The 26,910-nt window shown below is 40.8% G+C and overlaps 3 protein-coding genes across 10 annotated transcripts; 2 read left to right on the forward strand and 1 right to left on the reverse strand.

The window, feature by feature from the left end:
• Positions 1–180: 180 nt before the first annotated feature.
• mia3 (MIA SH3 domain ER export factor 3) lies at positions 181–13,554 on the forward strand. Of its 3 annotated transcripts, XM_015947472.3 has the most exons (28): positions 181–503; positions 1,867–2,000; positions 2,089–2,175; positions 2,286–4,386; positions 4,565–4,897; positions 5,164–5,297; positions 7,011–7,142; positions 7,279–7,300; positions 7,396–7,484; positions 7,562–7,639; positions 7,799–7,909; positions 7,991–8,062; positions 8,150–8,254; positions 8,329–8,451; positions 8,533–8,620; positions 8,694–8,746; positions 8,832–8,922; positions 9,002–9,140; positions 9,225–9,387; positions 9,468–9,503; positions 9,584–9,651; positions 9,762–9,847; positions 10,350–10,463; positions 10,797–10,859; positions 10,947–10,993; positions 11,102–11,176; positions 12,714–13,101; positions 13,212–13,554. In XM_015947472.3, the coding sequence occupies exons 1-28, from the start codon at positions 383–385 to the stop codon at positions 13,433–13,435; spliced, it is 5,277 nt and encodes a 1,758-aa protein (XP_015802958.3). In that variant the 5' UTR covers positions 181–382; the 3' UTR covers positions 13,436–13,554. The 3 variants fall into 3 exon arrangements, with proteins under 3 accessions (XP_015802958.3, XP_015802960.3, XP_070399762.1); XM_015947474.3 differs by lacking the exon at positions 11,102–11,176; XM_070543661.1 differs by lacking the exon at positions 10,350–10,463.
• A 2,557-nt stretch (positions 13,555–16,111) lies between these two features.
• Positions 16,112–20,386, reverse strand: aida (axin interactor, dorsalization associated). Of its 2 annotated transcripts, XM_015947476.3 has the most exons (11): positions 20,142–20,386; positions 19,453–19,519; positions 19,318–19,371; positions 18,752–18,806; positions 18,622–18,685; positions 18,338–18,441; positions 18,202–18,210; positions 17,958–18,080; positions 17,745–17,867; positions 16,459–16,576; positions 16,112–16,379 (listed from the first exon to the last, which is right to left on the reverse strand). In XM_015947476.3, the coding sequence occupies exons 1-11, from the start codon at positions 20,246–20,248 to the stop codon at positions 16,280–16,282; spliced, it is 924 nt and encodes a 307-aa protein (XP_015802962.3). In that variant the 5' UTR covers positions 20,249–20,386; the 3' UTR covers positions 16,112–16,279. The 2 variants fall into 2 exon arrangements, with proteins under 2 accessions (XP_015802962.3, XP_015802964.3); XM_015947478.3 differs by lacking the exon at positions 18,202–18,210.
• Positions 20,387–20,827: 441 nt separating this feature from the next.
• On the forward strand, positions 20,828–25,766 carry rnf8 (ring finger protein 8, E3 ubiquitin protein ligase). Of its 5 annotated transcripts, none has more exons than XM_015947479.3 (10): positions 20,828–21,081; positions 21,248–21,376; positions 21,520–21,962; positions 22,171–22,378; positions 22,809–22,871; positions 23,007–23,096; positions 23,172–23,279; positions 23,366–23,570; positions 25,111–25,146; positions 25,417–25,766. In XM_015947479.3, exons 1-10 carry the CDS (start codon positions 20,959–20,961, stop codon positions 25,584–25,586), a joined length of 1,575 nt encoding a protein of 524 aa, XP_015802965.3. In that variant the 5' UTR covers positions 20,828–20,958; the 3' UTR covers positions 25,587–25,766. The 5 variants fall into 5 exon arrangements, with proteins under 5 accessions (XP_015802965.3, XP_015802966.3, XP_015802967.3 ...); XM_015947480.3 differs by having other exon boundaries at positions 25,420–25,766; XM_015947481.3 differs by having other exon boundaries at positions 22,171–22,279.
• The last annotated feature ends 1,144 nt before the right edge of the window (positions 25,767–26,910 follow it).

Consider the following 26,910-nt stretch of genomic DNA (forward strand, 5'->3'; position numbering starts at 1 on the left):
AGTAAAGTCAAGTTTACATTGTACTAATGCATACTTTACATTTGACATTTTTCTTCTAAATCGTTGCAGAGAAAACACTTCTAAATAAAATGCATCAAATTCCATATGGGCCATAGACGGAAAATTCTGCATTTATTATAAGTAGTAAGATGTACCAACAAGCTGTTATTTAATCATATCTCCACATGCACTTGAGATTGTTGACAAGAACCCAAATCAAACCCCCTCATTGGATCGTGTGAAAAGCGATCTGAGGTCTACACCCAGCCGGATCCGATCTGCTGACGTGTCCGCTCCTCCTGGCTCCTGCAGCAGAGCAGAGCTGAGATCGCCTCGCGCTCCAGCGGCGGAGTCAAGAAGCCAGGCTACCAAAATTGCCAACATGGCAGCAAAACATTTTTACCTACAGGGCTGCTTGTTAATTTTATGTTACTTTATATCAGCCACGGGCTTAGAGAGAAAGTTCTCCGACTTTAAAAGATGCGCCGACATGGAGTGCAGCAGTAAGTTTTGCTTCTACGTAGCCATTGAGGGAATTTTCAAGGATGCATCTTTTTCTCTCATCCCGACACTACGGCTAGTCATAAACTGCGCCTTATCTCTTGACGTGTTGCCAGTCGATAAGTGCGACCTTGACCGCCTCCTGTGGTTGTTCCGAGGCCGTTTAGTTGTGTAATAAATGGTGAATGTCGGGTAACTTTAGCTTTATAAAGTCGTTTGTTTGCCTAGTGCCTACAATGTTTAGCCGCAAGCTCCGGCCTGCCTCGCTGGGTGGTGGAAGCGAAAGCTAACGTTAGCAACAAATTAGCCACCGCACCGGCAGGTGTTGTAGCGAAAACTGTACCCCTGCTGTGACACGCACTTTCATCCTGCTTTGTTAGCTAATATTCAGTCAGAAATCGCTGTCCAGCCTTTATTTATCACCTTTGGTTCGTTTAGTCTGGTTGTATGTGTGTGTTTTAAATTTATTTCACCACTTTGGAAACAAAATCAGAAGTCGACTAGAAAATGAATTAAAAAGCTGACTTTTTAAAGCAAATTAGTTGATTGTTGATTTCTAAATCAAATTTTTAGTAGTCTATTTTATGTTACATGTTTATTTTTGCTATTTATTTTTTGCGATTTACTTGCCCAACACCTTTCTGGTTTTGTGAGTTAAAATTTTAACTGGAAGTGACTGATTTTGTGCTGAATCTGTTTGAATGTCTAGCTATAGGGAATCATGCTAACTGATTAAATCCTTAAAAATGTTGTCAAGAGCTGATGATCTAAAAGGAAACTTAATTTTCTAATTAACCACACAAAGAGAATCCCTTCAACATCACAGTATAGAGACAGACAATTTGCTAATTTTCATGGTCTTCCATTTTCAAAATATATGTGAATCATTAATAGGAGTGCAGCGATCGCTGTTTTTTTTTTTTTTTTTTTTTTTTTTTTATTTCAAGATCAGTGATCGGACAAAAACTGCAATCTGTGCACTGCTAGTTTATGTTAAAGCAAATCATTGCTATATAATATCTATTTTGAGCAAGTGTGTCAAAACAGGTACAAAAGTTTGGTTTTCAAAATTAGAAAAATTAAAGTCTAAAGGAACAAATATGATTTTGTCGTTCAAACAGCAATGCTAAATATGTTCATTTATATTTGAGAACATTACCTCATGTCCAGTTGAAACTGGTATTGTTTCATGAGTATTCATATTGGTTTTCTCAATTAAAGGAAATTGAAACATTGACATAATCTGCTTTTAGTTGATACAAAATCTGTATCGGCAAGTCAGGTTTTGCTCGTCATCAGCCAAAAACTGCATTCGGTGCACCCCTTTTCATTAATGTTACTAATAACAGTGTTTTGCTTTTCCAGTGCTTCTATGTCGAGGGAGAGCTGTGAAAGATTTCTCAGGACCTGATTGTCGGTTCCTTTCGTTCAAGAAATCTGAAACTATATATGTTTACTACAAACTTTCTGGAAGAAGGGCTGACATGTGGGCTGGAAGTGTAAGTGTACAGTAATATTTACTGCTTTGTGTTTTTCATTTAGATTAACATATAGTTCTAATAATCAACACTGTCTCTTGTTTTAAAGGTCGGAAACAGTTTTGGCTATTTTCCAAAGGACCTCCTTGCAGTAAACCACCTTTATACTGACAAAGAACTTGAAGTTCCAGCAGAGGTGTGAGAAAATAGAAAACCTGCAGATTTTTAGTTTGATTCAATGAAACATGCTTTTAAATTTTGACCTGAAAACATTCAACAATCGTGTATTTTTCTTTTTGTTCATAGGAAACAGATTTTGTCTGTTTTGAGACTGGTTATGATAAATTTGACATTTACGACATAGATGCGCTCTTAGCCCCGTCGATGGAGAAGAGCGACGGGGAAAATAATGAAACATCTGTCAAAAACCAAGAGTCAGAGAGCACAGATACAGAAATGCAGCCATCAGAAGAACGAGAGACTGAGATTGTAAAACCAATAGAGCATCATGATAACTCTGAGGATGTTGGGAAAGTTCCTGATGATCAAAGTGCCTCTGTACCTCAAGCTGAACTCAACACATCATCACCTTTAATAAGAGACGTAGAGTCTGGTGCAGAGCTTGTGCCTGATGTTGTGGAAGAGGAAAAAGGTCAGCAACATTTTGGAGTAGAGTCTTCTCTGGAAAATGTGTCTGAAAGAAGCGAAACCAAAAAAGAACCCTCTACACCCGAAGTGGAATCTGTGCTCCGAGGCGACTTTAACGAACAAGTATCCGTTTCTAAAGGAATGCAGATCCCCGAATTGAAAACTTCCCTTGGATCAACTTTTGATGCAGTCGTCACTCATGAGGAATCAACCACAAAAGTCACTCCGCAAGAAGAGGACAAGGAAGACACGGCAGATCACCAGGATGCTGTCACGGATGATGAAGAGGAAATTCCACTCCTGGCTTTTTCCGCGGAGGACCCAGCAATAGATCTTTTGAAGAAACAGGATGATGAACCACTTGGAGAAGAGAAGAAGAACCTGTGGACTTCAATCGGAGATACTATGTTCTCAGTTGTAACCGGAGGAGAGGTCACAGCAGGAGATGAGAGTTCTGATGAAGAAGATGACGACGAGGAGGAGGATCTGAAGGACACTAAATCGGAAATCCAAGAGAATTTAGAGAAAACAGAAGCTGAACCACTTTTATCTGAATCCCAAGACGCCAACACAACACCAGCTCCCCAAGATCCTTCTCATTTTTACAACATGGGGCAGGAAGTTCCAGAAAATACAAACAACTCTGACCGAAACCTGCTCAGAGGAGATGATGAAAGTGTCAATGAAGTCATCAAAAGTGAAGAAGCCTTAAACGAAACATTAAAACCAACTGACGAGGAGCCGGAGCACCACCAAACCGAAGATAGTAGCGTGTCCATGGATATGGCATCAGAAGAGGACATTGTTAGCCTACCTGATGGTGAACAATCTGATATTAAAACGGCTCATGAAAACAATGAGGACAAAAAAGACATCGAAGAAGAACTGGAGTCAAAAGATACAGAAGTAAATGAGAACGATGATATAAAGGGCAGTAGCGTTACGGCAAAGCAGGACTTAAATAACTCGTTGGATGAAAACACTGTAATTGGTCAAGAATCGGTCGTTACCAGAAGTGAAATCGATCAGGAGCCTTCTGCTGATTCGGAAGTCAAAACTGACCAGCATGCAGTAGATGACAAGCTCCCTGATCAGATTTCTGTGGAAGGTAACAAAAGTCAAATAGGATTATCTGTAGAGGAGGCAGAGATCCAAGAACAATCCCAAACAGAAGAGGAAGAAGATGTCAGAGCAACAGAGATGGAGCAGGATGATAATGAAGAAAAGGAGGAGTTACTTGAAGATGAAAATGAACTTTTTAAGTCACAGTCTGATGACCCACATGCCGATGAACCCCCATCTGAACCAAAGCAGCCAGCTGAGTCAGAGCCAGAGTACAGTGACAGCATAATGAGACTAACTCTGATTAGAGACCACTTTTCAGAAGAGAGGATGGAGCTGGTTCAGAAGCTTCTGGGTCTAAAGAATCTGTACAGAATCGAGGCCATGTTCTCTGATCTGGACACAGAGTTGCAGGCTACTCGTTTGGCTCAAACAAGCACAATGCAGGACATCGAAATCGTACTTGACAGCATCCTGGAAGCCTCTGAAAACACCATACTGGACGAGATTGAGAAGATGCTGGATCACCGGGATGCAAAACAGATGGATGAGCACAGCATGGACACGAGTAACTTGGATGAGGAAATGGAATTACTTGATGACTTTCAAGAGCTTGCTTTCAGCCTGCGACGAAAATACTCCACGTTAACCGACAGCGCACCTTTAGCAACAGAAATCTCTTTGGACAACGTGCACGGTTGGTCTGCTTTGTAGATTCTTTTTGATTCCGTGTAAATTAGGGCTGTTGTGAGGTTGGTCCATCTGTGATTTAGTCAGAAAGTAGATTTAAGTGGAGGCAGACTTTTAAGATTTGAAAAATAATTTGTGATTAATCCTGTAATTAGTTTTTCTTTTTTATGTTGTTTAAATTTCAGATAAACTTCAGTTGAATGTTGAAGAAGACTCACCCCACCTCATCGAAGAAAACGTCAACAACCCCCCTGAAATCTTTCCTGATGACAATCTCACTGCAACGTATGAGGAGGAAAAGCCAGCCAAGCTTGCAGAGGAGGAAAAAGTTCAGGAGGAAGTGACTCTAAGACCAGATGTCAGCGTAGAGGAGGATCACAAACACCTTAATGAAAACAAAAACGATCAGCCGACGTTCACCGTCCCTGACGAGGAGCAAGAGGCCCCATCTGCCACCGTGGAGACACCACTAGATGCAACCCTCAAGGCTCCAAGTGAAACTGAACACTTCCCATTGGGTTGGTTATCTGACCGTAGTTAGTTTATTTATTTATTTATTTTTTATGAAGTCAGTTGGTTTTACAGGAAAGCAAAGCTGCTTCCTTGTTTAGTAGTTCAGTTTTTTTTTTTTTTTTTTTTTTTGCCAAGCTCTCTGCTTGTATGTGACATTCTGAATCCCCCACTGATATAGCCATAATGAGATTATTCTTAACATTTTAAATGAAATGTTTAGCTGAGAGTAAATACAACGACTAACATAAATTAACTGCAACTTTTCTCTCAGAAGGATCCGTGGATTCGATGAGGACAGAGAGTGATACACACGAGGAGGAAAGTGGGTTGTTCACAACTGGAATTGTTTACGTGGGCTGCCTCTTCTCTGTAGTTAAGAATAAAACTGCAAAGTGGACCGATGTGGTAAGTTTGAGAAATACTTGCACTTTTGTCATGCAACAGTAACATGCCCTTATACAGGAAGTGTCAGAATGGTTGTGATTTGACTTTGGGTGAGAGTCACTGTGTTGCTTGTTTATCTGAATTATTATTAGATTTGTGGTTAGAGTTTAAGAAGATTTTGGTCAAGGAAACACATTAGGTTAATGAAGGTTCATCTTGGCAAATGATATCACAGGAAGTGAAATATAATCCCTTTAGGGTTGATGAGCTATTATTACAAATCTGCTTTGAACGCATCATCGAATTGCCTGTTTTTCTAGATGCTTTTGTTTGTTTTTGGAACTTCCGATTTCCCCTGAACGCCTCCCGTCCTCCCCCTGCCAGTTGACCATCGTCGTGTAGGCTGAAGTTCAACACAGCCGGTGCTGAGCTGGCTTTAGTGGAACTACGGAGGGCCTTATTTTGGAAGGCAGTACTACGAATATACCGCCGTGTTACATAATTTTGCCTGTCGGATAGTTTATTTATTTCCTGCCTTTATTCGCCATAACATTCGTAGATAGTTGAACTCCTAGCTAAGCTAATGTTTGTTTTGTTTTGCTAGCAATGGTGAATGACTGCTGATTACGGAGCTGCTGTTGATTAGCATCTGTTATCGGCTGCTTTAACATTTGCAGTGCTCGTATGAACATTATTTTGTTTTTCGGGCAAGTAGTACTTAACTGCCACGCACACCCTAGCGTTAATTTAGCTATAGAGATTACTTCGAATATAGCTAACCGGCTAGCAAGAGAGCTAATATCTGCCAGAGAAGCTCTAGGCTTGCTCTCTAGTTTTTAACATGAGCGTGGAGAGTGAAAAACTCCCCAAACCACCTTTAATGGAGCCAGATCACATATATGTGTTCCTTCTAAGGGAGCTGCAGCATGTAAGTTATTATTTTATTCATCTGAGCACTCGTGTTCAATATTATTAATGCTGGTCTGGCCTGCTGACGTGTAGCTAAGCATGTGGCTGATGAAAACAGACTTGTTGCTGCTGGATTTACATTGTGAATATATTTGATATTTTCAATTTCTTGTTTCAATGATGTTTTCCGAGTTTGATGATCATTTTAATAGTTACGTTTTGGACAAGGGGACTTGCTCAAGCGTGTTTGGTGAGCATGCTGAAAAGAGGATGTTGGATATTGCATGTGTTATGTTAGCTGAACTGTAATATGTGGACTTTACTGGAGTGTTCTCATGTCTAAAGAGGTTCAAAAGTGTAGCTGAACCAAAATGCACAGGCCAGGAGGTGTTGACACTTTTAGGATAATAAAAAACTAGAATTGTTATTTAAGTGAAGCTGTAGACATACAGACAAGGATTTAAAAAATATTTTCTAGAAGTTTTGTGAGTAATTTGTATGCTAATGCTTCAGTTAGGGTGCTAGCTTGATGTGATCATGGTACAATTAAGGTAAAGGTCTACTTGACCTCTTACTGTTTGCATTTTGGTTCATAAATACACTTTATCCCAGTCTAAGGGTTTTTTCAAATATTGAGAGTTCTCTTTTAGGTTGGCCTTAAGTGGATTTCTTTGTCTTTTAACATTTGCCCTTGTTTGTTTGACAATGTCCTTCAGATTTGGTGCATGAAAAGAAAAATGACAAAGATGTTAATGTTTTTTTTAAACGCTGAACCGTTTTTGTAAGCATGCTTTATTTAGTGTAAAAGTTGGTGTTGTTCTTCAGATGATTTCTTTGCTACCCGAGGAGTGGAAGCCAGGGGAGACGTTGTTCGGTGTTCCCTGGCAGGCTGTTGTAATCACTGCTTTTGTTGGAGTGTTCACCTTCATCCTCTTCTTCTGGAGGACTATACTGGCAGTAGGTGTTGGTATATTTATGTTTTTATGTCAAAACCATATTGATATGCTAGTCTTTGATGCTTAATTTGCCCAAAACAACATTAAATTAGGTAATTGTGCCAAATCATTGTTGACCTTTTTGAATTTTATTTTAGGTAAAGAAGAGAGAATACCTTGGTGAGTTGTTGTTTCATTTTTACATTTAATCACAAAATAAACTTGTGTGAAGTCTCATTTATCATGTTTTTGTTGTTGGGGGGCAACAAAAAAAGTGGATGACAAAAAACTCAAAGAGCAAATCCAGGCTCTTATTAAAGAGAAAACGAGTGCTCTCGCCAAAATATCTGCACTTCAGAAGCAGGTGAGCTACAGGGTACGTGGGAGTATGTGTCAATGAAAAATGAATTAATAAAACTTGTGCTTCTTTCTTTTTCTAAGACTGAACAGCTGAAAGAAAGTCAGAAACAATCAAAAGAAAATATTAGTTCCAAAATGAAAAGAATTCAAGACTTGGAGGTGAGCATTATGGACGAAAATGTGTATTTTAGTTACATTGTGGTCAAGCATTTTATTTATAGAATAAAAGCTTAAACTCAGTGGCTTTTGTATGTAACGAGTCAGTTTTACCCACAAATTAATATGTTTTTTTAACATATTTGTTGCCTTTTTCTGCAGAGTAAAGTTTCAGAATCAGAAAAGATTAACGATCAGATGATTGAAGAAAAGAATAAATATGCAAAACTGCTCGAAGAAGAGCGCACTCTCTCTTTAGAAACCGAAAGTAGGGTAAGTGTTGAATTTCTTTTCTCATTATTTTGGCTTTTACAGAAAAAGGAGGCTGATTTATGATTGTTTTAAATTTTCCAGATTGAAAAGTTGGAGAAATCAAAAGAGAAGTTGCAGCTGAGCAGGAAAAAGATCCAAGAGGCACTCACTAAGGTTCAGACTTTGATTTGAACTTAAATACTCTAGTTTTATTATTATTATAATCTGTCTTTGTGATACAAAAACCTATTTTTGTTGTAGACGACCGTTCTGTTGGACGAGGCTAAGATCCGTGAAGATGCACGAAACGCTCAACAGAAAAGTCTACAGAAAGATTTTACTGCCCTGAAAGAAGAGAACAAAACGGTACGATGACGCGCTTCTCTTAGTACTGAACACCTTTTTTGAGGTTTCACCTCTGACCCTGATCATCTCTACAGCTCAAAGCAACCATTAAAAGCTGGGAGGAAAAGCACAAAGAGCTGAATGAGAAGATTAAAGTTTACCAAAAGTCCCAGAAAGAGCTGGAGGACTCTGTGATGCTGAAAGATCACAACCTGGAGGTCAGGTTTTTTTTATACTGTTGAGATGTTTCTGGACTGGTGCAACAGGATCATGACAGAAGGTTAAAACTTCATCTTTAGGTGCTGTCGGACCTTCTGGTAGACCTGGACGCTTGCGGTCTTCAGAACGGGGAAGCCAAAGTTTTAGCGAACGGCGAAGTTGCATCTGGTGAGTTTGTGGCTAGATGAAACAAAAGAAGCTTTATTTTTCCCTAGAAGTGTCTGACCTGTGTCGTTTACAGATAAAAATACGGTCATAAAAAACAGAATCAAGCAGATGATGGATGTTTCCAGGGTAAGACACGCTCTTCATCACAATTAAGATGATAAATGTTCCCCTTTAGTGTTGGATGACTGAGTTTTATTTCAATATTCGGCAGATTCAGACCACCCTCACTGTTGTCGAAGAAGAGCGGGACCGCTTTATGGCCAAGTTACTTAATGAAGAAAAGTCTAGAAAGGAATTAGAAGGTAAGTTTGTCTCTGAAAGAACATTTTAGAGGATGGATAATCTACACGAGCTAACAAACACTTCCCATTCAACCGTCAGAAAAGCACCAGGAGCTGGAACACACAATCGGATCGTTAAAAAGCGAGAAGAGCCAGGTCGAAAGCCAGTTTAAGATCCTCCAGCAGAAAAATGAAATCATGGTTGAGATGTACCAACAGAAAGAAAACGCCCTGCAGCAGTACGTGAGGCCAACCGCGGTTTTGGTGCCTTTACTAGAGTTTCCTGTGTTAGGAAGTTGGTGATTTTCTCTGTTGCTTCACAGGAGACTTACCAAGGAGGAGCTGGAGCGACGCAGCAAAGAGAACCTGCTGTCTGAAGTGGGAGGTAAAGCTCTGGAAGCAGAGGAGCAGGTAAAACTCTTACGGCAGCGCATCAACGAGATGGAGGAGCAGATGAAGAAGACGGAAGAAGTCTATAAAGAGCAGGTCGAGTCTGATAAACACCTAAAATAAACCAGAGCCGATACAGAAAAGTCAACCCAGGCTGAACTTTACTTTTCTTTCAGGTAAAAGAGCAGGAAAATAAAACCCACTCCAACTGGGTAAGCTGCGTAGATTTTTTTCTCGTTAAATCCAGTTCTGTCAGATTTTTCAGACTAATTTCTCACTTTTTTTTTTCCAGGTGAACGCTCGAAATGCAGAGCGAGCTCTAAGCCAGGAGAAGCTCGAGTCATCAAAGTTGCGAGAAAAGTCCGTTTGATTCTATTTTCTTTTGAACAACTTAATATTATTTCTAACTGTTCAAATGGAATCAAACTCGGGATGTAACGAGTGGTTCTGACCCGTTTGTGCGACTTCAGGTTGGCTGTTCTCACCTCTCAGCTTAATGAGCGCCGCGCTCCTCTCTTCAGGCCCAATCCCGGTCAGCCCGCGGGTCCTCGCCAAGGTGAGCACACAAACACGCTGCTGTGTGCTTTATTTCCTTTCAACAGGACAGAAGAGCTTTTGGGTTTTGTTTTATATTCCTTCCACGTTTACTGGGCAGAACCCTGATCGGAGAGCTCTCTGAAACTTTTTTTTTTTTTTTTTTTTTTTTTTTTACCGTGTCCTGTCTGGCTGTGAAGCAAGCAGAATTGATGTCTGAATGCTGGTGACAAGCCTTACAGATTTATTCTCAGGCGGAGCATCAAAGCGTTTGCTTTTAATGTCACGCCTGATACTTAAAACTTTATTGTTATTGTTTTTGAATGCTTTGTAATTCCGACCAGACACGGAGACAGAGGTGAAAGAGAAAGGAAGAGAAAAGGTGGAGAGAGAGGAGGGGGTTCCACAAAAATAAACAATGAACAAGAGTCTGCTTCTAGACCTGCAGACAAAGACAAAACTCTCTGAAACTCTTGATGGTAATTGTACTTGTCAGGAGTAAACTGACGGTTTGGTCATAACAGGTGATTCATACGGGCCCTCTCCTGTGAGTGGGGGTGCTCCATCCCCTCCTATAATGATCGAGGGTCCCAGACGCCCTCCTTCTGCCCCGGTCGGGCGAAGAAGCGACCCGTTTGGTGAGTCCGATCGGATCCCTTCACCTCCAGTTTGGACATCGTCCCCTCTTTACTTCCACGTCTTTAAACCTTTTTTCTCTTCTTCGCTTGTTTTCATTTCTTTTCAGCTATTTCCCTTTGACCTTTTCCTTTACTTCCTCCTTGTCAGCATCGTGTCTTGCACCCACCTCCTCCCTGATTTCCTTTTCTCAGTCGAACCATCTTTTTTTTTGTGCCATCTTACAGCAGAGTCAAGTGGGAGAAGATGGTTTGAATGTGTACACATAATCATTTGACCTGATTTCTTTTCATGGTTGTTTCCATGGAGACTCCTAATAAATGTCCCTTTTTCAGGTCCTCGCCCTCCATCTGATCCACATGGTTGTTACCCTGACAACAAACACATCTCTGGGATGGGTAGGTGTCCTTTTGAAGTCGTTTCCCCGTACTTCCCTGTTGTTTTGATCTTAATGGTATATTTTGTTTTTATTTTTTCCCTTTCAGACATGATGGGTCCCCGGAGCTCGTCTCCAGCCAACCTGGATGTAACTGTAAGTCGCTCATTTATCAGAAATGACCACTTCATTCATAGTAACCCGCCTCCCACCCATAGACCCGGAGCTTTGACTTAAATTCCAGTTGCACGTGTCTTTGCTCAGAAACAGACGACAGACGTAGATCCACAGATCAAAGCAGAAACTCAGGCTGTGGCTTCCACAGAGAGTCCAGAGCCTGTGAGTATGAAGGCGCTCCGACTCCACCTGGATGTCCTGAAGGCGTTTTTGGGAATGATGTAACAGTGTTTTCTGGCTGAGTTTGTGGTTTCACGTACGACGCTGACGGATGCAGCAGCACGTGTGTGGGTTTATGTGTAACCCCAAAATTCCACTACCTCCGCTCCGCTCCGGCACGAACTCCGCAGCAAAAACGGTCCCGTTGTAGTCAATCAGAGCTGTTCCACTACTGCGGCCGCCTTCCGCCATCTGGCAAAAATAGGATTGATTCTATTTTTGCCGGACGCTGGAGCACCTCCGCAGTCAATGGACAGAAATCACAACCGCCCAACAGGAAAAGGAGCAAGCACAACTTCCGTAATTTCACAATAAATCGATAAACAAAAAGCATTTTTTGTTTCATATGCACAGGTTTAACAACTTTTAACAACTATCAATGGCGGTTGAACTTAAAATGCACAAAGTAAGCCATAAATACAGTTTCTACTATCAAAGTAGTCACACTTTGTTGATCCAAACACTGCTGATCTCTCAACACAAATGATGGGCAGATTAAACCGTTCATTTCGATGCTTCTCCCACACATCGGGTGTTTGGATCTAACTTCCGCATTTATTGCTCGGACTGTATCGCAAGATCTCGAAAATCCCGCGCATGCCTGTTTGCGCACCTCAGGTCTCCGCACCGGAGCAGAGCCGTTGTAGAGCGGGTACCAGTAAAAATTTAGTTCAGAAGCGAGCGACTGCGGAAGGCGGGGGCGGGGCGGAGGTAGTGGAATTTTGGGGTAACTGAGTATGTGTGGCAAAAAGGGGGTCTGACTTCTCACCCAACCATCTGGGTTCCTGTTCATTTGATTGAGTTCTGGCTTAAAGCACTTCTTGTTTGGGAGTAAACTTGGTGGTTCATTGACCTCTTAACTGCACGACTAAAGCCTAGTTTATGCTTCTCTACTAGGGAGAGATGCACTCAGACATTTTGCTCTTGGACCTCCTTCTCCTGGGGAGTGTTGCAAAGCAATTCCCCACCAGGGCAATAGAGGGCGTAGCGCTGGTTTGGGGTATCCTGTCCAAGATTACTTTTGTGTTTTTGTATTTCAGAAACTTTTAACACGGACAATTTTGTCCCTCATTCTCTCCACCTCTTCATGCACTTGCCACCTTTAAACTCAGGTTTCCCGTCATCTCCGTCCACGAATAAAACGTTCATATTTTTAGTCTTTCCGCAAGCTGTTCTTGTAGCTGCTTTGTGTCTACTGCTAGATATCTTTGGCTCTCTCTATGGTTTTGAGGGCATAATGGCGGTGCTGTTGACAAAAGCGGCGTCCTGACCAATCACAAGCTTGGGTTTTCCGTCTTGCCGGGCGGATGTTTAGAAAAGCGGGTTCGTACCCGCGAGCCTGCTGGAGAGCCCTCGCAAGGACGATAATGACAGTGTGCATATCTGCACCGACACAGAAGCATAAACTAGGTTTAACAATTTAATCCGTCTAAACTCGAACAAAAATGAAAGAAAAACCTTTTTTCGCATGACGTTTCAGGGACCTGGGTCCTTCCTGGTGTCTCCAGTCAGAGACTCCCCCGGCCCCATGGTCCAAGGACCCCCACCTGGACCCCATGACCCTCTACTCCCTCCTGGACCCACCGTCCGCCTGCCGCCACCCGGACCTTACAGACCACCTCGACCAGGTCCTTACCAACTCCCACCTGGTCCTCTTCCTCCAAATGTCCCTCTTCCCTATCACGGTCCACCTCTTCCTGCTAACGGACACCCAGGTATGCCCCTACCTGGACCCATGGGGGGAGAGTTTGGACCTCGAGCTGCCAATGGACTTGTATTCCACCCCAGGTTGGGTCCTCCTGGACCTTTAGGTGATCCTCGGTGTCCCCCACCACCACATTTCCATCCCTCAATGCATCTACCACCCGGTACGTTCCGTCGTTGATCAGAAATGAACTCTGATTGTTTTGTTTTCTGTCACCTGCTTAGTTTCATATTAATAAAAGAAGCTGAGTGTCTTTATTTTAATCACCCTTAGGAGTCCGAGGGCCTATGGGACCTCGTCCACCCGTCCCCCCTCCTGACATGCGTTACCAAGGACCACGAGATCACACCAGTCCACCGAAGGACATGCCTCGAGGTGTCCCGCCCTTTCCTGCTCACCCTGGTGACACGTACAGCCAGGCGGGCCCTCAGAACGGCCCCAGCCAGGACCCACACATGAAGCAGGAGGCTCCTCAGGACTCTATGGTCGAGCCTTAAACACCACCAGCCGCAGCATCCCCAACCCGATCAAGACCCAGAATTTAGTCCAAAAAAATAAGTCATCATGGTTTTCAAATTTCTGTTGTTAAAAATAAAATCTAAGGAATCGTCAGTGAGAGGGAGACTCAAATAACCGCTTATTGTGCAATAATACTTCAGTTCATCATTTTTTAAACATGGAAATTAATTTTAAGGGGCACATTTTTAATGTTGTTTCCTGTGGAAATTTAAAAAACACAAAGGTTTAAGTTTGAGCATTTCAGGAACTCCAGTTGTAAAGTAAATGTGTAATTTGAAAGGCAGATTTATAAATTATTTTACTATGTTGAAACTTTTAATAATAAAGACTGTAAATGATGTCAGTGTTATCAGCTGTTTTATGGGCTTTAGAGGGAAAAAATACGATTTAGTTTAATTTTTACAAATTTAAACATGAATAATTTACCCCAAAAACGACTGAAGATGAAGTTTTAGCTTCAGTAAAGTAAAATAAAACCACTTTTTTTCAAGTCTGATGTATTTTTTTACTCGCATGTTCTGATATTTCTGCTTTCATCAGTCACAGCTGGATATTAAATTTTCATAAATGCTGTGAGATTTTTACACGGATAACTAAAGATTTAAATTCAACATCGTGTCTGAGAGCAATTGGAGGAATAGGGAAGTAATTTCATTTTTTTTTTGTGTGTGTGTGTGTGTGTCTGTGTAGGTGTGTTATGTTTTATTTGCTGATTTTAAACTAATGTCTCCTCCCTTTCCGGGCAGCTCGTGGGTCCCCAGAAGAACGAAAAATGTATGAGCTATTTGCTAATCCGCTTTGCTTTACGCACCGGGATCGCACATGTGTTGTACTTCAATTTAAACGAAACGTAAATGTGTGTTTCGACCACGCCAGTCGCCATTACTTTGAGATTTAGTTTCTAAAAATTCGTATTTATGACTACGAATTAGACGTAAAAATGACGCATAAGTGACGTCACCACACAATTTTTCTCTGGCCTTAACGTAGCTGCCACCTTGCCACATGGCAATGTTTGTGGTAGTTCTCTTTTCCTCCTGAAAGAATTCAAAGCTCGCAAATCTTACGAGAAGATCTTACAGCCATTTTTCTTCGTTTTTCTCTCCGTGTGTGGTTCGACGACGTCAATTTGGTGATGCACACTTGTAGTCCTGGACGTATTTTCACACAAAACTTAAAATACTCTTGTTTGCGCCCTTTCGAAGCTAGGCGCTTTCTTGACATCAGAATATCTCTTTAAAATTCATGGACATCGTTTGTTAAATCTGTCATAACGAACAGGATAGCGCCTTTCATTCAATTTATCTTTTTCCGAGGACCCATGGTCCGGAAGTAGATGGGCGTGACTATTATTGGGAAGTTTAAAAGTGCATAATGCTGCATGGATTACATGTAAAATTCACTATCTTAATTTATTAGAAGTTAAAAACAAATGTGTGGGTTAATTTTTAAATTGTGTGGGTTAATTTTAAATCAGTAAAAAAAAAATCCGACATCCACGGGTTTTTTTTAAGTTAGAAAAATTATATCTAAAAAGCCGATCTGACGTCACATCAACAGCCCTGACCTTTCACAATAAAAGCTTTGTTCTGAACATTTCTGCTCTGGTAAAGATTAATGCAACTTTCTGATCACAGGTCTGAGATAAACCGTCTGAAAAGTTGCAGCAGATCCAACATGAACTGCTGTTCTGATTATTTTATTAAAACAGAAACCATCCAGTATTTATTTTCTTCTCTCAAAGGACGTAAAGCTTTAATACTGAATTAGAACATTAAAGTCCTCGCAGGGCATTTATTTTATTTATGAAACATTTGCTGAGTATTAAATACTTTAAAATGATTTAAGGTACTATAATACATGTAGTACAACTCAATTAAACACACATACAGTATACGAACATATAAAAACGTGATTCAAACTTATAACCAGTAAAAACTAGTTTGGCGGGAATTGTTTAGTGATACATTTGTATTTATGGTTGTTTGAAAAAATTAAACAAAAAGATGGCTTCATTTATATCCCATTATTTAGTGCTAAAATGTTTTAATAAAAAAAAGATGTGATGACGTTAAAATGAGCAGATGGGTTCATTTTTTCCTCCAAATTTACATAAAAAAAAGATTTGTTGATAAATTAAAGCCACTACAGAAATGTTACTAAAGATGTTAAAGCAAAACAATACAAAGATGTTAAATGTGCACAAAAATACATTCATGAACTGTTGTTACACCTGAATTCCAGTTAAAAATCTGTTAATTCATGATTCAAAGCCATTGTGAGGCAATCAATTTGAACATATGGTGAACTTTATGACAAATGCTTGATGTTTGCGTTTAAATCAACAGTTTAGGACACTTCTGGCTCTGACATTAACCCCTTAGCTTCCACAAATCCTAAGGTTAATTAAAAAAATTCAGCTGAATGGCATCAGCGCCTCAAACAATTAAGATGGGTCATTTTAAACAAATCTCCTTCGTTTGTAATAAAAGTGCAAATATTGGTTATTCCCTCTCAAATGGCAACTAAGGGGTTAATGTTTGGCTGGTTTTTGGTTTAAAGTCCAGAGTCCAGTTATGCAAAGTCAAACTAAAACTCACCAGTGTCCCTAAAAAAGAAAAATCGGATCTAAAGGTGGAAGACTGAACATGAGGTGGTTTTGACGGCTTTAATGTGCTACAAGTTGTTAAAATATAAAATAAAACAGCGTTTATAAGGTTTTACTGAGCTGCATGTGAGGAACATCCAGATCAGTTAGTGTTATTTTGTTCACATACTCGTGGAAAACACCACCACCTGGATTTGGTATTGCTGATGAGGAGTCAGTTGTCCTTGTGTAGTGTCTGATGAAGGTGGAGATAAAGTGGTTTCTTCGTGAGTAGCTGCAGTTTCTTCCTCTTAAAATCCGTCGGCTTCTTGTACCTGAAATCCAAACAAGAATAAGAATTTTATTTCGTATTTTATTTACTTTCTTTTTCGAATCACTTTGAGAAATGCTCACAGCTCGATCACGATCGGTCCCGGTTTGATCTCGTCCATTTCCATGAAGGCGAAACACTTTGTGCTGGTGAACCTCTTTTTGGGCTTGTAGTGCTTGAACTCAAAGAAGATAGCCGCTCCTGGAAGAATCCGTGAAAAATAGATTGGTGGAAAACCGGCAGAAGCTACAGAAACAGGTTGATGCAGAGAAAAAAGTTTGAACCAAACCCACAAAGATCTTTGCGTTTGAGTTTGAATCGAAAACGTTCGCCTGCAAACTTGCAGGTGAAGGTTTTAGTCGTCCAGGGCGTGGTGATCCTAGAGTGACTGGACTTCTTTACTTTCTTTAAAAATAAAAAAACATCTTTGTCAAAACATTAAGGAGGTTGTCTTCGGTTTCAACTCGCCAAAACTAACCATGCAGCTCTAAATCTGATCCCCGGTCAGTTTCACAGGAAGCTACACCTTCAGGAACGCAACCAGAATGTTCTACACGTAGATCAAGACGTCAAAAACCCTCAGAAGGGATCTGAGCACTAGCTCGCATTGATGAAGCGCTCACGACAAGGAAGTAAAGAAGTCTGGATTTGTTTTTGTTTTTTATACTGACGCACCTGAGGAAACACCAACACACGCACAAGGAGAACGCGAATGTTCCCCGGAGAGAGGTCCCACCCATAGGCATGTATACATAAACACCCCATTGTGAGTAAGAGTGTAACAGTGTGGCCGCCATATTGAGTGGGTTCTTCACTCTCCAAACCCAATTGGAGTCAATGCAGTTAGCAACAATGCCCGATTTTTTTTTTTTGCAGCCAGCGGTTGTAACAACCGGCGTACTATTGAAAACAGAACAGGTGGGATTACTATTAACTTTTCTAGCCCAATTTATGTGATATTTTTAACTATACAATGTGTTTGGTTTTGTGAAAAGACATAAAATGTGTTTTTGTGTAAACACATTCCTCAGTAAAAATAAATGCACTGGGGGCGAACGGAGACCCATTCAAGATGGCGACCGGCTGTTACACCAGCTCACAGGGTATCCATGTATATGATGTGTGTGGTCCCACCTGGATATCTGGAACTTTTACTGAGTGCACACAGATAAAGTACCACCTCAAGGGACTCTGTGAAAACTTTTTGCCACTTAAATGAAAGGATCACCATCTATTTTCTAGATAAATGAAGGAAGCAGCTGCCTTGCTTTGATTTTTCAGGGCTCTATGCCGCTGCTGAGCAGAGGCGGAACCATTTCCTGTTTTATTTGAACGGATTTCATTCTGCCCGACTAGCGCCTGCGCTTACCTTTTGGTAATTTCTCTATGTGTCTCTGGATCTCCACGTCGACGCTAAAGTGAATGTAGGTGTCCTCCTTTCTGGTGGCCACAGGCGTGTCCTGAGCCGGGTTCAAGTCCACACCGTTCACATCTGGAGGACAGAATGCAAAAACAATCCCATTTCTTTTTTTTACTGTTTTTACTAAACGGACCGAAACCGAAGTCCAGCAGGATGCAGTACCCTTGACACTGACGGTGACGTAGGGATCGATGCACTGTCCAGCATCCTTCAACCCAATCTTCTCTATCTTTAGAGTAAGTAGTGTCATCCCAGGTTCTGAAGGTAACCGTGGCAACAGAGTACCTAAACAGATAAGTTAGTGTTTTCAGTGTTTTTTTATTGTATCTGAGATTGTTGAAAGAAGCTTTACAACCCACAGCGTGATCCTGACAAAATCAGGACTCGTGTTCACACAAATCTGTACCTTGAGAAGCTGCAGAGGAAGCAGGCAGAGATGAACGAAGAAGCCATGCAGCACAGCGCCGACAGAGAGAACAGAAACATGCACGGTCAAACGGACGTTTTGAGACACAACACACGAGATCGAGCAGCGAGAGTACCGGGAGCTCTAGGTGGGAACGCTTCGGTAGAACCGGCTCCTGCAGGTGCATCCTCCTCCTCCTCCAGATCCAGGTCCTCCTCCTCACCTGGAGCCAGGATTTTCCTGATGGAGAGAAAAGACCTGTCGCATCACCCGACTGAAATCATTGGAAAAGCTGTTTTTTCCGTTTCCTTTATATCAATAAATATGCTCTCTTTTTTTCCCTCTGTATCCATAGCAACACACTCCCCTGTAAATATTTAACCCTTTTTTTTAACTCTGAAGCTTTAAGATAAATGTTACCTTAATGGCACTGGCTGGACGTCGAAGGGAAACTCTTTGTTATGGCTGAGGATGTTCTTTATTACTGGAAGAAACAGGATGGTTAGAACGTTAACGACAACTCCTGCAAAATGAGTAGCTGTAAACCTACTGGTTTCCAGTTTCTTCAGGTCTTCTAACTTGAACTCTTCTTGTGATTGTGTGCACTGAGGAGACACACAGACAGGAAAAGATCAGAACTCAAGAGAAAGATTTACGTTCATGTCTTACTTTGGTAATAAATACATGAATATGATCGCCACATGCTCAGAAATTAAGTTTTGAAGGATTTTAATCACCCTTTGTGCTTTTTTTTATTTTTTTAGTTGGAAAGGGTCTTTATATTAAAATAAATATATCAAATACTGCAACATAAACGGGAAAGTGTGAAAAAACAACTAGAATTGTATCACAAAGCAATGAAGATGAAAAAAAAATCCATAAATCTACAAACCTCAAACACAAAAACTCAGACAGGAAATAAAATTACCACAAACTGCTGCAAAAGGAGAACAAAACATGATGCAAAACTGACAAACTGCCATACAAATATTGAAAATAATGACGCTAAAGCCAGAAAAGTGCACAATAACAACAAAAGTTCACAGTAACAACAAAACACATCTAAGTCTGGTTGTCCACTATCATACAAAAAGAGAAATAAGTAAGAACACAAACCTGCAAACTGGCACTTCTCATCTCCAGGCATGTTGCAATCTTTCCTAAGGTTTTCTGAATGTCCAGAAAGAAACAAGATGCTGTGATTTGAAGCAAAGCAGGCGAGTTTAGCCTGCAGACTGATGCAATTATTACCTTCTGCTCTTCTGTGAAATCTGATGAATTTGAATTTTGGACCTCTTTCTGCAGCTGCCTTGCTAATCTGGATTAACGAGAACAGTTAGATGGGTTAATCAATCAATTCCAAGACGATTTGTCACATCAGTGGGCTGTTCTGCGCCCCCTTTTGGTCAACGTGGGACACTGTCAAGTCATCTATCTGCACTAAAGAAATCTAAAACGTGTCATTAAAATGAATTATTACATAAACATGATCACATCCTGAAATAACTTGCGGAGTCTGATCTCCTCAGAGAACAAGAGAGCTTTCCTCACTGAACACACGAAACCCACCCATAACAATGAGAGGGTGTGGCTGACTGTTTCCCAACACTCTAAGGAATATTGGTTATTCTCTTCTCCTAACGCTCAGAAACAAGACATTCAGCTTTGGGTGTTTCTTTTTGTTCTTCTCCCCTCTGTGAATGAAGATGGGATGGGACTCCGCTGCCTCTGCAACAATGCCACATCACGTCATGGATGGGAAGGGTTTATTTACTGCTGTGGGGGCTGACTGACAGCTCCGAGGCTAACTTCTGCAGGTTTAAGAGCTGACAAGCTTTAAGACAGCAAAAAAATAAAAAGCTAAACAAGCCGTCCTCGCTGTTCCAGATGTTTACACTCAATCGTACAAAAATAAGACACACATGTTGAATGTAACTCACATTTGGTACTCGTCTATAGCCTCTACCAATTGTCCCCACGAGTCAAAGTCTGTGCCTTTCTTGAAACTGGCGTGCCATTTCTGAATAGTCTTGTTGACATCAGACATTTTGGCGGGGCGGATACTCGCGGCGCTCTCAGGGCAGCATAGCCGAGGTGGAGATTTATTTACGCAGCTTCGGCAGCCTGGTTATCTCCCGTCCAGACATACGCGGATAAGACCGGTGACACACGGACCAAGCCCTTTCTGCCTGTTCAACACTGGGACTTCCGGTGCAGACAGGAAGTCCCGCCCCGGGGTTAGGTGCACTCGTTTTAGGGTGCTGGGTTGCCTGACTGAGAACAAATCACAACAACAAAGTGCTCTAATTTGAATTTTCGATAAAAAAAATTCATTGCTTTAAAAAAAATTTAAACTTCATAAAGCAAAAATATATTTAATATATTAAAATATTTATCATCCAAAATACTAGCATTTACTTTTTAACGTTACTTTCATGTTTAAAAATGTCAATAAATAAAGAGTAACGTATCCCAGAAACCTATTCTATTCATACTTTTTTATTTATTTTGCCTTGTTCAAAAGATTTACAACACGTGATACGTGCCGTTATACAAGAAATAATAAATAAAACATTGATATTTATTTTAGCAGTTTCCCGTCGCTTTTATTTCGAAATGAATTGTACCGTTTTCCGGTGTCTCCCGGATCGCTACCGCGTTAGCATGTAGCAGTTATGTGACGGAAGACACACATCGACATATACATATAAGACACAACAACAGCGGAGTGTTTGGCCTGTGACAGAATGGCTTAACATGGATAGTGCAACGGCGGATTCATGTTCGGCTGAGGACGGTGAATGTTCGGACTCGGAGGTCTTGTGTCTGATGAGAGTCGGAAAAAAATCAGACTGGCTTCGTTTGTTCGAAAAGGCAGAGGTACAGTTTGCTAATGTTAGCTTAACTAAAAAAAATCATTTTCAGGATTGTGCTATGTATACATACAATAGGCATGCCATTTTATTCATTAAGTTTTTTCTAACGGCGTAGTGGACCCTGTTTATATGGAAAAACTGTAAATTGACGTTTGTTTTTGACTGCTCAGATCACTGTTGGACGTGGTTTGGATGTCACCTACCAGCTGCTGTCTTCAAGTAGTCCTCTCATGATCTCCAGACTGCACTGTGCCTTCAGACAGATAGAAGACGGTCACTGGACAGTGGTAGACAAAAAGGTAGCCTTATTTCTTGAGCTAACTCTCCTAAAATTGATCTCTAACAGATGATGGGGCTATTATTAACAGCAGCAGCTAATACCAAGTTAAATCTTAGTAAATAAGTTATTATTATTATTATTATTATTAATTATCTTCCACAGAGTCTCAATGGTGTCTGGGTGAACGGAAATCGGATTTCTGCCGATGAACCTTACCTGCTCAAACTTGGAGACTCGATCCGACTTGGAGTTCCTTTATCAGGAACCAAAGTAGAATTTGATTACATCCTCATCCGGCGACTGCTCAGAAACATTCAGCCGTACCTGGCAAAGGCATGTAGAACTTGGGCTAAAGAGCCGCAAGTCTCCAAAAAATCCAAAAGGAAGTTGACTGTGGAGGAAGTCGAGCCTTCTACATCAAAGCCTAAGCTGTACCGCTGCGATTCAGAAGGGAAATCTTTTGCAAAACCCTGTCCTCTGTCTGCGGTGAAATGCCAGCAGCGGCTCAGTAACACACACCTGGAGGAGACGGCATCCAGCACACAAAAACAAGAGCAGCACTCTGATGGATCCAGTGATCCTTGTGAAGTGGACAACCTGCAGAGGTAAAGTGTGACTCCTCGTAAAAAAGGTTCTCAATCAAACCAAAGACACTGCTCCTTTACAAGCTTTTATTTAATACATTTGCTGAATTATGTGTCACATATTCAAACAGACTCCTCTCTACTTTTAATGAAAATAATACTCTTTAGGAGTTGTCCATTCTGATGTTCTGTTGTGTAAAAGTTGTAAATATTAATGTATAACCTGCAGGTACAGCCAGAATCTCCTGCTGTTACGGGAGCAGGTGGATGACACCCAGAAGCAGGTATCATCTCTTGGAGGAGAACCCAGGCGGGCAGATCCTCTCCGACGGGAGCAGGTCCGTGAGCTGCAGGGTCAACTGGAAACCCTTAGAGCCAAAATGTGTCAAATGAAGACTTTAGAGAGAACCTTCAGTAAAACAAGGAGACAGTTGGAGGTCAGGAGTGTTGTTTTTTTTTCTTTTTGAAACATCGTTACATTTTCATTCCCCCAACCCGCAATTGCTTTATTTTACAGCGTTAGTTTAACTTTTAATTCTCCACATTTCAAAATGATTCAGCCATACTTTAAATAATCTTGGTAACGTTGCAAAAAAAAGATCTTAAACATAACAAAACCTGTTAAAGAGCTACATTTCTGCATCATATTCCATATCGATATTAATATTCCAGAGCATATTAATATTGAGCATCTTTTTTGGGGTTTCAAACAAAAGCGCCACATATGGAAAGTAACACGTTCCTCACCCTTCTTGTTCTGACATATGTGAATCAAAAGGTTCATCTGCATTTACAATTAGAAAAATATATATGTCCATAAAAATAAAGTTTCAATTTAAGTGAATCGTCTGTCTTTTATGCGTTTAGGAGCAGAAAACACAGCAGCAAGAGGAGCTAATGAAAAAACAACTTGAAGAGGCTCTTCAGGAAGTAAGAAGGTTCAATTAAACTAATTAAAAGCTGTTAACACATTTAATTTAAACTAACAGTTTTTTAGTTTATTTCTTTAAGTTTTTGATTAAATGTAATAAAAAGTTTTTTTGTGCCTGTTTTTTCAACAAACAGCAAAAGAAAGTGATCGACGAGCTTGCCGACTCTCGAAAAACATTTGAAGAAATCCTCTCTGCGAAAAACAAAGAACTAGAAGAAACAAAGGTGCCTGAAAGACACTTTTTAAAACACACATTTTTACCTTGGTTGTCACTTTGATTCATATTTTTTTTCCTCCAGGAGGAAAAAGAAAAGGCGAAAGCCCAAAAGGAGGAGGTAGTAACACAAGTCACAGAGGTTCTGGAGAACGAGCTCCAGTGCATCATCTGCTCAGAGCTCTTCATCGAGGTAGAGCCAGGAACCTGTTTGGGATCATCTTACTCACAAAAACCCGACTTCACCTGCTGAAATTAAAAAAAAATGTCCCTGTACAGGCGGTCATCCTGAACTGTGCTCACAGCTTCTGCTGTTACTGCATCAAGTTGTGGCGCAAGAAGAAAAACGAGTGTCCCATCTGTAGACAGGCTATCGAGTCCCAGACCCGGTGTCTGGCCCTGGACAACTGCATCAACCGTATGGTGGAGAACCTGAGCCTGGACATGAAGGCCCGGCGGCAGACGCTCATCACTGAAAGGAAAGGTGAGAGGTGTGTTCTCATCATCCACGCCAAACTCATAGAAATGAATCATCCATCTTTGATCTTCACTCATTTATTCTGTTGGAACGTTTCTTTAACCCTTACAGACATTGTTTATATATATATATATATATATATATATATATATATATATATATATATATATATCTTATTTCTGATTATAATCCGTCACTCTCGAGTTTTTCATGCAGGGTGCTTCTCAATGTCAAGGCGCCTTGCTAGGCCAGCAACAAGTCTGTTGTTGGTTTAGCTTCCAGGAAACAGCAGAGAACATGTTAGCTAGTAGAAGCTAACCATTAGCATTAGCTACATCACCACATGGCAGAACTCCTTCGGGCTTCAGAATCAGAAGGGTTTTATTGCCGTATGTGCGAGAAATCAAAACATTAGGAAATTGCTGCGGTACTTGGTGCAAAAAGAACAATAAAAATAAGAGATAAGTAAATATAGGAGGTAAGAATATAATCTTGATAAAATAATAATATAAACTGGCAATAATTAGAGAAACGGCTACTATATACAAGACAGTGTAGGTACTGATCAGAGCGGATCAGTTCAGGTACAAACAACACAGGGTCATGTGACTGAAACCAAGCGACTGGAGTGGGCAGCCCTAGGATTGTCGTTCTTGAGACCAACTGCAGAAGGGAAGAAACTGTTCTTGTGTCGAGAGGTTCTGGTCCTCCTGCCAGATGGGAGCGAGTCGGGTCAGCTGTTACCGACCTGCATGCCTCAACATCCTGGAGGTGTTCAGGTCCTGTATGGAGGAGAGTTTGCAGCCAATGACCTTCTCAGCAGAACGCACAACACGCTGCAGCTCCTTCTTGTCCCTGGTGGTAGCTCCAGCATACCACACGGTGATTGAAGAGGTGAGGATGGACTCGATGACTGCGGTGTAGAACTGCCTCATCAACTGTACTGGTAGGTTGAATTTCTTCAGCTGCCTCAGGAAGTACATCCTCTGTTGTTATGGGCTTTAGTTGTGACAGAGGTGATGGTGGGCTCCCATTTGAGGTCTTGGGTTAAAGGCCCGTGTTATTTGTGAAGATAAAGTATCAACGTTGCAAAGCAAATGGAGTCAGTGGTAGATTTACATTGATTGTATCCAATCAGAGGTGAGATGCCCAAATATCAGAATCAGATGGGTTTTATTGCCATATGTGCAAAAAGTCACAATAGGAAACTGCTACGGTACTTGGTGCAAAAAGAAAGATATATAAAATAGGATTTAAAGTAAAATGTCAGAAAGTATGACTCCAAAACCTGCAGTCCGCAGCTCTGCTGTGATGTGGCTCACTTCTAGTTCCTGGAAATGGTGCACCGGTGTTTATTGTCACCTCCCACTCCCCCTACAACTACAAGTCATTCATTGTCAATGTCGTTGTATGTATGTCTGATCTCAGAATTGTGTGTACTGAAACTCTCAATTTCCCTCTGGGATTAATAAAGTATCTTTGAATTGAATTGAATTGAATTGTATTCCCACTCTATAATATTTTTGCTGTTGTTTTCTTGTTGCAGGTGAGTCGACTGGTGAGCGCAACGCCATCCGATCAGGTCAGCAGAGACACTTTAGGGTTTTTCCACACTGAGATTCATTCTCTCATTCAGGCAATAATAGTGATTAAAGAGTAATGAAACTCATGACAGTCTAGTTAACATCCTCTGTGATGCTGAGCAGAATAAAATATTTCAAACACAAGATGGCAGCAGAGCAAGGAGAAACACCAAAGGTGTAGCGAGAAAAATACCCCCCCCCCCCCCCCAAAAAAAAAAGCTGTAAAGGTTAAATAATTTTCTAAGAGACGCTCACCTTGTGTTTTCCAGCAGCTGCCATCGCCGAGGTGATGGTGATCCACGACGACGACAGCAGCAGCAGCAGCAGCGACGGCAGCATGGTGTCCACATACAGCAGCTTCAGCTCCGTGGTCTCCGTGGATACCGACAGCAGTCTCCATTCAGAATCTGATGACAGCTCTTTGGAGTTTAGCGATTAACAGTTTTTTTTTTTTTTTTTCATTCTTTCTCCTTGTTGGTGGAAATGTGAAAGAACTTTTGAGCTTTCCTGGAATGTTTAGAATAAAGAGCTGATGTTTTTTTTTTTTTGTAAAATAGTTAATGAGTTTTTTTTTTCAGCAAAAGGAATAAAGTTTCTTTCTTGCATGTTTTTCATCTAACCGCTGATGAGTCCATTTTATAAATGAAAAAATTTAGATGGATCTGCTTTTTTTACTGGATTAATACAGAAAATCTTGCACAAATATTTTTAAGACTCAATAAATTCTCTTATTGACTGATATTTAAAGTCATATATGTAAACCTGTTACTAACAGCTGTTTTGGAATTTTTCATTTAATCTTTAATATTTAATCAATTTCCCTCTGGGATTAATAAAGTATTTTTGAATTGAATTAAAAAGTAAGTTAGGGAACAATTATGTTCTATTAAGTTAGCATAAATGAAACAGGTTTGTGTTTCCAGAGGATAAAGACTTATCCAGTATTAATGTTCAACCTTAAACTTGACTTTCTAGACATCTGCTGAGTCACCTGGGTGTGTCTCAAACTCAAGCTGTGATTTCTGGAAGGAAACACTCCACAGGTCACCTGAGCTCTGGCTGTTCCTGCCTCTTCAAAACACACAAGTGTATGGCAATTGTGTAATCATGCAAAAAAAGTGATGAGAAGTAATTTTTCTCTTTTTTAGTGTGTTGATGAAGGCATTCAAGCTTTAAGGTGTCAAAACAAAAGTTGCATTTAAAATGCAGATTAACATTTGCTGCATTTACGCTTAAAATGTTTTCCCCACAAATAGCAATCATAAAGAAACTCCCCATTTGCAGTAAACCCTTTTATCCTTTAAAGAGCAAGTCACCCCAAATAAACAATTTTTTTGCTGATAAACTAAATAAACAAGTGTCTAATCGTGCTGCAGACACGTGTAGTCAATAATTTGGCACTTCAGCGCATCTTAGTTAAAATGTAAATCTGCCACCGCTATTGGCTAAGAGGTATGCTTAGATGTAAACTGGTACATTATGATGTCACAGTGCTGTCGTGAGCCTGTGTGTGTGTGTGTATTTGTTGGCGGCTCCGCCTTCTCGGTCTGCCAGGCAACAGCATTTATTGCATTTTTCAAACAGGAAGTGGGAGTGGAGTGAGACTCTGGTAGGGGTTGACTTGCTCTTTAATGATTAAATGCTGTCTCTGTTGCCTAGCAACCAACGCAACAGTTTTTCTAGGCTCTGAAAGCAAATGGAAGTATGATGGCACAGGCTGTAGTGTGGGCACACATGGGGTCCTCATGCTGTGATGTGGACAG

Source organism: Nothobranchius furzeri, chromosome 2 (assembly GCF_043380555.1).
Source record: "Nothobranchius furzeri strain GRZ-AD chromosome 2, NfurGRZ-RIMD1, whole genome shotgun sequence".
NCBI lineage: Eukaryota > Metazoa > Chordata > Actinopteri > Cyprinodontiformes > Nothobranchiidae > Nothobranchius > Nothobranchius furzeri.

What these genes read in the sequence shown, in the direction of transcription:
- mia3 (XM_015947472.3), top strand. Translation starts at nt 383, where the DNA reads ATGGCAGCAAAACATTTTTACCTACAGGGCTGCTTGTTAATTTTATGT. An exon ending in AACTTGAAGTTCCAGCAGAG is followed by an intron (nt 2,176 to 2,285) that starts GTGTGAGAAAAT and finishes TTTTGTTCATAG; the next exon opens with GAAACAGATTTTGTCTGTTT. An exon ending in TCCAAGAGGCACTCACTAAG is followed by an intron (nt 8,063 to 8,149) that starts GTTCAGACTTTG and finishes TTTTTGTTGTAG; the next exon opens with ACGACCGTTCTGTTGGACGA.
- aida (XM_015947476.3), bottom strand. Translation starts at nt 20,248, where the DNA reads ATGTCTGATGTCAACAAGACTATTCAGAAATGGCACGCCAGTTTCAAG. An exon ending in GCTATAGACGAGTACCAAAT is followed by an intron (nt 19,520 to 20,141) that starts GTGAGTTACATT and finishes TCGTTAATCCAG; the next exon opens with ATTAGCAAGGCAGCTGCAGA. An exon ending in CGTCACCGTCAGTGTCAAGG is followed by an intron (nt 17,868 to 17,957) that starts GTACTGCATCCT and finishes TCTGTCCTCCAG; the next exon opens with ATGTGAACGGTGTGGACTTG.
- rnf8 (XM_015947479.3), top strand. Translation starts at nt 20,959, where the DNA reads ATGGATAGTGCAACGGCGGATTCATGTTCGGCTGAGGACGGTGAATGT. An exon ending in GGACAGTGGTAGACAAAAAG is followed by an intron (nt 21,377 to 21,519) that starts GTAGCCTTATTT and finishes TATCTTCCACAG; the next exon opens with AGTCTCAATGGTGTCTGGGT. An exon ending in GCTCAGAGCTCTTCATCGAG is followed by an intron (nt 23,280 to 23,365) that starts GTAGAGCCAGGA and finishes GTCCCTGTACAG; the next exon opens with GCGGTCATCCTGAACTGTGC.